Consider the following 11,431-nt stretch of genomic DNA (forward strand, 5'->3'; position numbering starts at 1 on the left):
GGCACAAAAAGAGCCTTTAGAGGCATCAACTAACCTTTCTTAGCCACATCCTTCCAAGAAACGAAGATCAAAACCTCCCCCCTTGTATTTTGGAAAAACTAGACCTCCAAGATGTGCTCCAATAGAATGTGGCTGCGAGCTACAGTTCTGCCCGAGGAGGAAGAAGGGGTTGTAGGGTATTGATAGAAAGAATATCACAGGCGGTTTGCTTAAAAAACCGCCTGTGCAAAAAGGTCTTTATAGGCGGTTCACATAAGGAAACCGTCTGCACAAAAACCGCCTGTGCAAAAAGGTCTTTATAGGCGGTTCACATAAGAAAACCGCCTGTGCAGGCGGTTTCCTTATGTGAACCGCCTGTGTTAATACATTAACACAAGCGGTTCATATAAGGAAACCGTCTGTGTAAATTGAGCATTAACACAGGCGGTTTTCTTATGTGAACCGTCTGTAAAGACCTTTTTACACAGGCGGGTTTTTAAGCAAACCGTACAAATTTGTACCTAAAACCGCCTGAAAATTTTTTTTTCCCCGCCTAGAGCATTCTGTGTACTAGTGTAGATGGACCGGACGCACGCCGTTTGTTTCACGGCTATACTAGACGTTTAAATCCCTTCCCGTGTTCCTCGCAAATCCCCCTCCCCACTCCACCCAGCCCCATTTCCCAAAACCCTCCCACTGCCGTCGAGAAGAAGCGTCCACCACAACGAACCTAGGGTTTCCCTCTCCCCCGCTCCCATGACGGTCGCCGTCGCGGGCGGCGCAGCCAAGGCCTCGCCGCCGCCGGTTCCGGCGCTGGGGCGCCCCGACTGGGCCGCGGCCAAGGCGCTGACCTACCTATGCTTTGCCAGCATGTGGGTCGGCGGCGCGGGCGTGGCCACCGCGGCCTTCATCGACCTGGCCTCGTCAGGCGGCGCCTCCGACATGGGCTTCCCGGTGCTCAGCGCGCTGCTCAAGCTCTCCAGCGATGCCGTCCACTTCGGCGCGCTCCTCGCCCTCGTCGTCGTCCTGCTGCTACTGCGCGCCGCCTTCCGATTGGTCGTCACGGATCTCGGAGGCGACATGGGGATGGGGATCGACAAGGTAACGCCACAGAAATTCAACTTGCTTACGAATTGTTGTTCCTAATCCTACCAGATTACATTGTACTCGATCGATTAACCAATACTGGGGACTCTAGACTGTATTGGAAATTTGGAATTCATGTTCCTGTGATCGCTGAAACTGTTGTGTTTCATTGGCCTGCCTGACCACCTGGAAATGCTTGTCCTCATCAGATACCTCGAGAGTCAATGGGGAGCATGCTGGGTGACACTGCTGTGATTGGATGGCTCGCGTCTCTACCTTTCCTCCTGCTCAGCTTCGTTGGTTGTTTGGTGCTGACCGTGCTGTCGCCGACCAAGGGATCTCTGACGACTAGGATCAGTACAGCCGTCATTGACGTGGGGATACTGGGTTCCATGGTGCTTTCTTGCTTTGTCACCATACCCAGTCTGGCACTTAAGCTGTGGAGGATTTCGCCGGGCGTTGAAAGCCATGCACCTGCTGACAGCATCGTCTGAGGTCTCTGCACCCTTTACTCTCTGGCTATACTTTTGTTATTGTGGCATAGTACTAGTACATATTCTCTATTATGGGCATGATGTTTTGCCATGTTTTCAGATCGTATTATCGAATCTAGTTGTTTGACCACCGATCAGACGACTAATCGCGATTAGTCATCGATCAGGGTCGATTAGTCGGTCTGATCGGGCTGATCAGACATTTAGTCGTCCTTATGCCTAGATAACCTGATCGACCATGTATATACTATATATATATGATGTAAATATATGAATTCATGGCATAATGAATCATTATCATGGTGATTTGGCCACTTACATGTAATTGCAGCTTGCTGATGCCTGATTTGGCCACAAACATGAGCTCTTGCCTCCTGGACACTCACTCACTCACTCTTGTTCTTTTCTTACCCTAATTGGCCGGCTTAAGGTGGGCCTAATTCTTCCTACAGGCCTAAATACAATATTCCTGTACTGGCCCAACTTATCGTCCTGCTACCCTTATCGGACGACTAATCGCGACTAATCGCATCTAATCGGACGATAAGGTTTCTGATCAACCTGATCGAATCGACGAAACTTATCGAGCACGCAGTTACGATAAGGACGACTAATCACGATTAATCGCGATTAGTCGTCCGATCTGAAAACATGGATGTTTTGTGTGCATTACTCTTAACAGCAAAGCCCACAGGCACGTATAGTTTTTACCTGGTCATTGGCATCAGAATTGATCTGTTTGTGGCCGATTGACCCAATTCAACAAGAAACCTATCATCTCAAGACAATGAAAAAAAATGATAAATCTTGTTTATTAGGAAGCATATAAATAAGTGGTTAGGCACAGCCATCAGCATGATCTTTTGTAACTGGGTTTAGTTGGATTACCACATTAGTGTTTAATGTTTGCAAGTATCTCTGCTCAAATGTCTGCTGTCTGTCATTGATAATTTTTCCATTGATGCTATTGTATAATTTTTTTTGAAGGGTTAACTCTGTTCTCCACATAGACGCTTGTTCATGTGTTCCCTCTACAAGTCTGCATAACCTGTTCATTTTTAGTGTACAAACTTAATTATTGCCCCTTTTCTATTTTTAGTAAAAGAACTAAAGTGTCAAAACTGTGTGAATAAGTAAATAACTAAATAATGCGAGTAAGCGGGCTCAACTTTACCCCCTTAGTTAGTTCTCTACTTGTCGGTTCTGCTGCGCCACTGCATTTTGACTTTTGAAGCATGTTTCATTAGTTGTTTTGATGCGACCATCTCATCATTCAGAGATTGTTTTCCTGCTGCTTGGTTTCGATGATGACCTATTGCAAAAACAAATTATACTAGGCGAAATAGTTTCATAGCATGGTTGCTTAAAAACATATTGCATGTGGTTGGTGGTTCGCTTGGGCATTTAAGGTTCATATTAGTAGCTGTAACTTTTAATTAAAACATCCTTTGAACAGCTACAATTGCAACAGCAAGAAGTTGAGTTATTTGACATATGTGTGTCATCTGTTATTAAGTTGAGATACATGAACTATGCTGACCAACATGTACTCTGTTTTATTAACAGACAATGACGGTAAGGAGAAATGGCATCGAGGAATGCTTAAGTGGCTGTGACACATGAGCCTGAAAGTTCTCAAAGTTTGCGGTTATACTGAAATAATTAGAGTAGACATGTTACTGGGGCTACAAGATTCTGATTCCCTATACATATGAACTACACTACCAAGTTGTGTGTCAAAGATGATACCCAATGCTTGCCTTTGCACTTTATCTTGCAAATTTTGATGGTGTGCTGTATATATATTGCAAGAATTCGTATCCAGACACAGATTGTGAATGTGTGGAATATTGTCGCTGTGTTGGTTTTATCCTATCCGAACAGAAGTGGTCCTAAATACATTTATTCCTTGATGAACGATTATGGAATCTCCTTTGTTTTCACCAGTTCATGTTGTTGGGCACGTGTGTATATTAGGCAACAAAGGAGATTCCACTATATTACGGAACGGAGGGTATATACGAGAAGATAAGCAATAGAGTGAGATGCCATTTTTGTTTTTCCGTAATCCTACATTATTGTGTCAGGGCCAAGCAAGTGGTGGCAATGGCGGCGGTGGCCAAGCTGCTATGGTGCTGCTGCCCGCCAATGCACGAAACGAGAAGAGTTGCAGTGCTACGCGAAGGAAGGCGCAGAGGAAAGGTGTGAGGCGAGCGATGTGGTGAGCTCGTGAATGTTTGCTCTCCAGGGAAGCAGGCTTGTGATGAACTGAGCGATACTTGAGAAGTAGAGATTTGAGAGGAGTGATTGTTGTATTGTCCTGGTCGTTGGATTCCAGAAGCTAGCTTGTTCCTGGTAAATGATGCACTGATGGTGCTTCTTCGCAAAACACAAGTGCCAACTGCCCGGCAAAATAAACTTTACCATGCGCCTGCAGCCGAGAATGGCCGAGATTGTTAGAGCAGGTACAATAATAGGCTTATAGCTAAGCTAATGCTGATGTGGAGGAGAGAAGAGAGGAGAGAGATGACAGCTTGGCTATGCAAGCACCAAGCTGGGCACGGATGCATAGGTAGTAGTGGGTCCAAATAGCATGTGTTGTGAGAAAGAAGAGAAAAAAGAATGTGTTTTAGAGACAAGTATGAGACAACTTATTGTATAACTTAACTTTAATCACTTAGCTTATAGCCAAGCACTTGGCTCTATTATTGACCTTGCTCTTAAGCTCAACCAAAGGAAGGTCCATGATAACTTCGGGTCAGTTCAGTTGGCGTGCAGATGGCTTCATGTCAAACAACGCCGCCCTTGCGTGCTCCTCAAAGTACACATTCCTGCTTGAAGTTCTTGAACGTGTTGGCTTCTCTAGGCGGTGGCAGGATTGGGTCGCGTCGCTGCTATCCAGTGCCAGTACGTATCAGGATCTTGTTGGTGAATGGACGACCGGGAAGGAGAAATTGTCACGCGCGGCGCGAGGACTGCGCCAACTGCCAAGGAGATCCGTTGCTGTTATTTGTGATTGTCATGGAAGTCCTCAATGCGCTAGTTGCCCAAGCGGACAGTCGCGGTCTGCTATGTGGCCGCTTCCCGAGGAGGTGATCAAGCACCGTATGTCGCTGTACGTGGACGACCTGGTAATTTTCCTGCTGCATGCCGCGAAGGGAGGACTTCATCTGCATTCGGTCCCATTCTTGATCTGTTCGCAAGGGCATCAGGCCTGATCATGAACATTGATAAGTGTCAAATTTCACCAATCCGGTGCTCAATGGAAGAAGTCGCCGAACTACAAGCAGTGTTTCCTTGCAGTTGCAGGCAATCCCCCTTCCCTTGCAAGTATACTTACTACTTATTAGGCACACCACTATCGTTCGAGAGGCTGAGTTGCGCTGAAGAACAGTCGTTGGTCGACGCAATCGCGCGCTGCGCGCATCCCGACTTGGAAGGCGGGTTTGCTCACCACTTCCGATGAGGCGAAGACTAACTCTGATGAAGACGACACTATCAGCAATACTGATTCATGTTTCCACTGCCTCAATGCCTGGGCGATCAGCTAGGCATTCATTTGGTGTGGTACAAAGGTCGCTGCCGGTGAGTCATCTGTGCGCCATCCTGCTATGGGGTATTGGGAGTACCCGACCTGAGGATCGTTGGCTTCACTCTAAGGCCCAGGTGGGAGTGGATGCGAAGAACGAATACAGCGACGACCTGGAGGCTGGAGTCCTATGCCGTCCAAGCCTGAACGGCAGGTACTGGCGACGTTTGAGGTTTGACGCTTCATTGACCGCACGCCGGCCAGATTATTCTGGACGGACCGATGGTTGCAGCAAGGTTCAATTGCAGCAATCGCACCGCATCTGTTCGGAGCAGTCAAGAAGCACTGTCAGGGGACTCACTACTCCATCAGCAATGGGGCGCTAACAGCACCTGTTCTCTGTGACTATGTCAAGGTCTAGGAGCTTGTCGAGAATGGGCACTCGGCAAAGACCTAATTGCACTTGGCAAAGACCACTCGGTGTCCGACCAATTTGTTTGGAAGTGGATAGCCAATGGGAGCTACACGGCTTCATGCACATACCGATCCTTTTTCTTCGGCATGACTTCGACGGCCGGAGCAAAGCAAATTTGGAGAGCAACTAGTATCGCCGAAGGTGAAGCTATTCTTCTGGCTGGGACTCCATGGCAGATTGTGGACGGGTGATCCAAGGGAGAGGCATGGGCTTCAAGATGACGATTCGCTGTTTGTGCGATCAAGCAAGTGATGAAAGTATGAAACCGCTGACCACCTGCTAGTGAGCTGCGTGTATTCGAGAGAGGTATGGTTCACCATTCTCAGGCACTTCGGCAGGAACAGGTTGGCTCCGATGGGCACAGACATGCTACTCAGCTAGTGGTTGCAAGTCCAGGGAATCATTTCCAGGGATCTTTTGCCGCGGATTTGACTCTCTCACCTTGCTGGTCACGTGGTGCATTTGGAAGGAGATACAGGAGGATGTTCAAGAGGACCCAGTGCATGCCGACAAGATTAACTGAAATGATTCTGGAAGAGGGTAGCAAATGGAACGAGGCAGGGCTAGCCTCTTTGTCGTTCTTCTTCATGGGCACAGCCTTAAGCAGCTTTTGCGAGCTCCATAGTCGCCAGTACGTTAATAACAACCTGTGTAATCTCTATCTATCTATCTATCTATCTATCTATCTATCTATCTATCTATCTATCTATCTTTGTGGGGGGTGTCAAAGTGTGGGCATCTCGCTAGCCTTTGGTCACTCCGTGTAAATCTTGCTATCCTCTTAATGAAATATGTGAAATGTGCATGGTCGAGAAAAAAAAAATGGTGCAGAATTGGTAGACATTGGCATCGCATCGACGACTATGCTGGGTGAGAGCAGAGAAGTAGGGGAGGCAAGCAAGCACACGCAGGTGCTGTTGCGGCAGTGCGCGTGGAGAAGACGTTGCAAGCAGCCGCAGATCCGTGATTGGAGTGCAGTGGCATTGATTACTTGCTGGTGGAGCTTCACTCCTAGCCCCCAAGCTACTCTTGCTTTGCATTGATTAGATTGGACAAAGAGAAAGGAAAGTGGTAGCAGCACTGATTAGGATTTGAGCAAGGAGGTTGAGTGCTAGATTGATGAGAGCTACTGCTAGTTTTGTTAATTTGGCATCGGCTCCTCCTAAAGGGGATCCAACTCCAGCTCTTGTTGAGCAGCACCTCTAGTGGATGCCGTGTTGGAAAAACATTTAGTAAAAATGGTTCTAGTATCATTTTATAATAATTTATATTTTTTGAGGAGGAATCGAGAGAAGCCACTTTTTGCATCTGGTTTCTTAGAACAAGAATGTCTCTAGCTCTTCGAGACTCCTTGCAAAGGAGCTGTCTTTCATATGGCCATTTGGCAGGACACCTTACAATGCAAGGAGCTACAAGGAGTCAGAGCTAGAGTCGGGGGCATACTAGTCTAGATGAGAGGGAAAATAGAGGGGAAAGAATAAGGTGCTTGGATTCTCGGGTGTCTCGTCAGTGTTTAGATTTCCAACACCCTAAGCTCATGGGTGGCCTAAGCCCCGTGACCACCACTAAACTACTTTTTTTTTAAAAAGTTGCCAAAAACTCTAGCTCATGTAAGGGAGAAGAGAGACACCATTGCTCATGAGTGGACTACTAAGCTCCAAACTCAACACAACCTGTCGAGCCCCTTAGGGGGCCTCTTGGGGTCCGGCCATTCGGACCGAATTCTCGGTCCGGTAATTTTCTCGGACTGTTTCTCGATTGTATTGTTTTCTACTAAGACCGGGCATGTCTAGATTATTGGGCCTTCACACTAGTACAGGGAAAGACTTTAGCTCCAGGCGCCTTTAGTCCCGGCTACGGAACCAGGGCTAAGGTTTCGGGACTAAATGTCCCACCTTTAGTTCTGGTTCCGAGGACCGGGACTAAAGGTCCACCTTTAGTCCCGGTTGGTAACAGCAACCGGGACTAAAAGATGCGCCAGGGTGTGCCACCTGGCCTCCACTTTTAGTCCCGGTTGTTGCTACCAACCGGGACTAAAGACTTTTTTCTTTTTTTTTTCTTTTTCTTTTCATTTGGTTTTCCATTTAGGGTTTACGATTATGTTATTGTTATTTTCGAATGCGTATTGTTTGCTGGTAGTTTATGGAACGCGCACCTATAATTTATGTAATTTAAAGCATTACATATAAATATACTATAAAACACTATATATATAAATAATATGTATCTATAGTTCCATAATATAATATTTACACATATGCTTCACGGACAAAGTATTTACAACACAATTTATCTCCGCCACTCAAGCATCGTACAAATGATCATCGTTATTTGGTTTCATTGGCTCCTGAGGGTTGAAGTAGCACTCACCGCCGGGATCCAGGACTTGGTCGTTAAGAAATCCTGTGATTGTCTCCTGAATTCATTTTAGGCGCACCGCATCCAACACCTGCTCCTTCAGCCACATCTCCTTTAATAGACATTAAAGAAAAAAGTTAGAGGTATGAATAGGATTTATTAAATAGCAACAAATAAATGAAATAAACTTATTATATATACATGTTACATACTTTTAGGTGCTCAAGATTAGTTCTTTGGCATAGACCGTCATAAACTCGCACACATAGTAGCCACACAAATTGTTTGCCCGGTGTCTGCCGTAGAACCCATTGAAGTAAGATGGGCTTTGAAAGTGCTGCATTCAACTCTGGACGGTGTTTCTGCACGAACCCAGCCCAAACCCTAGCAATAAAACGATCATTATTAATTATCTATTACCAAGTTAAAAGAGCAGAATTTAATATATAGTGATCAGAGTTACCCTTGGATAATATCTATCATTTCTTGGTAATCGTCCTGTGGTTTTCTCAACGAGTCATAGATTACCAATTGACATTGCCAGAGATCAATGACAATTAGTATCCAATGAAAGCTGCATTTGTGTGCATATGTAGGCAAAATTAGTATATATCTTCATATTGATCTGATTAATTAGTTAAATAGAATGTACACACGATAACGACACTTACTTAAAGTTGTAGGGAAAGAGTATATATCTTTTATCTTTTTGGTTGATCAAGAACCTTAGTAGATTTCTCTCCGTTTGAGTTCTCCATAAGACATACGGGGTCTTGTGGTCTTTGAATACAACATTTGGATCCACAAATCCAATCTCCTTGTCATTTCTAACTCTGAGGTCCCTCATCATGTTTCTACATATGTACAGAGGGTTTCTGTAATTAGTTATATATATACATGATAAGTTACATAGACATTATTGAAAGGAAGAATCACTTACAGACAGAAGCAACTCATTAGAGATTTGTCAAGAGCGTCCATGTGACATATGAATCCATCCCGCTTGTTTTCCTCGGCCACTCTTAAGAAATAATGCACACCATCAATGAATTCTTTGGAGCGGCGATCGGCATTGTACATCCAATGACGTGTCATTGTCTGCATTGCAACGTAAAGTATTATAAGTTTCTAATTTTTTATACATAAAGTAACAAATAATCTAAAATTCTCTATTTCTGGTTTTTCTAAACAAGCAAAATTAAAAAGACATAAAAGTTCTCTATTTTCTAACTAATCATGAAATGTGGCATGCATACTAGTTATAATTAACTAATTAACCATGTCATAAAGTGCAAATTAAAGAAATATAAGTTTCTAATTTTTAATAGAGAAATTAAAGTAACAAAAAACCTAAAATTATCTATTTCTAATTTTTCTAAACAAGCAAAATTAAAAAAGCACAAAAGTTCTCTATGTTTCTAACTAATCATGAAATGTGGTATGCATACTAGTTATAATTAACTAATTAACCTTGTCATAAATTGCAAATTAAAGTATTATAAGTTTCTAATTTTTGATAGAGAAATTAAAGTAACAAAAAACCTAAAATTCTCTATTTCTAATTTCTCTAAATAAGCAAAATTAAAAAAGCACAAAAGTTCTCTATTTTCCTAAATAATCATGAAATGTGGTATGCATACTAGTTATAATTAACTAATTAAATCGGTCAAAAATTGCAAATTAAAGTATTATATGTTTTTAATTTTTTTCTAAACTAATTAAAATAAAAAAAACATATTATCACTATTTCTCTAAAAAAACGTGTCGCTGTTGACCTCTTAAAAACCATAAAATAAAACAATATACATAACACTAGGAAATGACATATGTCGCTGCTAAATGTTGAGAAGATGAAGCTAGTGACCTCTTAACAAGTCGATGACCGCGTAGAAATGATGAAATGAATCAATAGCCAGAGATGAGAGCAAGAACAAGCAACTCCAAATGAAGAACACAGCAAAAGAGTGAAGATCGATGGGCTCGGCCAGGGGAAGAAGAGTTCAAATATGGGGAAGGACATTTAGTCTCGGTTCCTTTTAAAAACCGAGTCTAAATTCCAACACTAGTCCCGGCCGGTGAGACGGACCGGGACAACAGCTTTTAATCCTAGTGGTACCAACCGAGACTAAAGGCTAGGCTTTTGTCTCGGTTTGTGAGACCAACCGGGACTAAAGGTCCCCTCTGCCGATGTCCGACACCATAGCCGTTGGGCAGGGGACTTTTAGTCCCGGTTGGTCTCACCAACCGGGACTAAATATGTTTTTGTCCCGGACGCTGGTTGGGCCGAGATTATTGTTCATTTTGGGCAAGTGACCAAAGGCCTGTTCTGTAGTAGTGTCAGTGTGGACAATTTAGACTGTTTTTTTATTATTTTGACGCACGTGACAATGTTGACCGTTCGTAACTGGCTATGAATTGTGGCAACACGTAAATTATTGTGCCCTTCGTTTACTTGGCTTTGTAGCACTTTCATTTGTATTTGATAAATATTGTCCAATCATAGACTAACTAGGCTCAAAAGATTTGTCTCACAAATTATGGTGAACTATGTAATTAATTTTTATTTTTATCTATATTTAATACGTCATGCATGCGTCTAAAGATTCAATATGATGGAGAATGTGAAAAATTTTGTAATTTTTTAGAACTAAACAAGGTGAAAGCCCAAGTTTGGTTTTGATAATTAATGGCACCAAGTTGCTAATGCCTTGTGTTTAAGTGATTTGAGATAGGCATAGCAACACATGTGATGAAGGTGCTTTGTGGCATGGAAAGGTGGCCACATGATCACAAAAGGATGAAGCATGAAGTGGAGATTATGGTGATAGACGAGGAGCAAAGTTATCAAGGCAAAGGTATAAACATAGGGTTTACTTTTGCCGGTCTAAGATGAGTAGAGAAGTGATTGACCGGATTTAGGATAAATAGCCGACTATCAAGAGGGGAAATCACGGTTATCTCTCGAATCAAGTGCTACTAGGTCCACATCTTGAGCATATGCATTAGGATCTAGTAAAGTGCTAAATTAACTCCTTTGGAAAATGTTTGTGAAAAGCTAACACACATGCACTTTGGTGGTGGACACTTGTTGGTGTTAGCACTTTTACAAAGGAGGTGGAGTTCCTAGGGTTGAGAGGGGTGTGGGTTCCTCTCTCCCTCCCGCCTCGCAAGCTCGGCGGGATTCGGCGCTTTTGAGAAAAATAAGTGTATATTTTCCATTGCACCGGTGGGAAATTTGGAGAAGTCACGAGAGTGTTTTCTCACTGAAAAACACTCACCAGACGCTAAGTGCAGAGGCACCGGACGCTGGCCTCAGAGTCCGGTGTGCTTGACCCTGCTATGGTTGAGCACCGGACGCTCTCTCAGTGCGTCCGGTGGTTAGCGTTCGGTGTGCGGGTGTTTTGCGACCCTCTCTGCGCATAGGTCCGGTGAGCACCGAACGCTACCGGTGCTTAGCGTCCGGTGACCCGCAGGTTTGCCGAACTCTCTGCGCATGAGTCCGGTGTGGAC

The 11,431-nt window shown here is 43.9% G+C and overlaps 1 protein-coding gene across 1 annotated transcript; it reads left to right on the forward strand.

The window, feature by feature from the left end:
- LOC8075620 lies at positions 654–3,476 on the forward strand. The gene is made up of 3 exons (XM_002444297.2): positions 654–1,080; positions 1,275–1,560; positions 3,126–3,476. The coding sequence occupies exons 1-2, from the start codon at positions 736–738 to the stop codon at positions 1,557–1,559; spliced, it is 630 nt and encodes a 209-aa protein (XP_002444342.1). The 5' UTR covers positions 654–735; the 3' UTR covers position 1,560; positions 3,126–3,476.

Source organism: Sorghum bicolor, chromosome 7 (genome assembly GCF_000003195.3).
Source record: "Sorghum bicolor cultivar BTx623 chromosome 7, Sorghum_bicolor_NCBIv3, whole genome shotgun sequence".
Taxonomy (NCBI): Eukaryota; Viridiplantae; Streptophyta; class Magnoliopsida; order Poales; family Poaceae; genus Sorghum; species Sorghum bicolor.

Coding starts and splice junctions, on each gene's coding strand:
- LOC8075620 (XM_002444297.2), top strand. CDS start 736: ATGACGGTCGCCGTCGCGGGCGGCGCAGCCAAGGCCTCGCCGCCGCCG. Junction 1,081..1,274: donor TGGGGATGGGGATCGACAAG/GTAACGCCACAG, acceptor TGTCCTCATCAG/ATACCTCGAGAGTCAATGGG.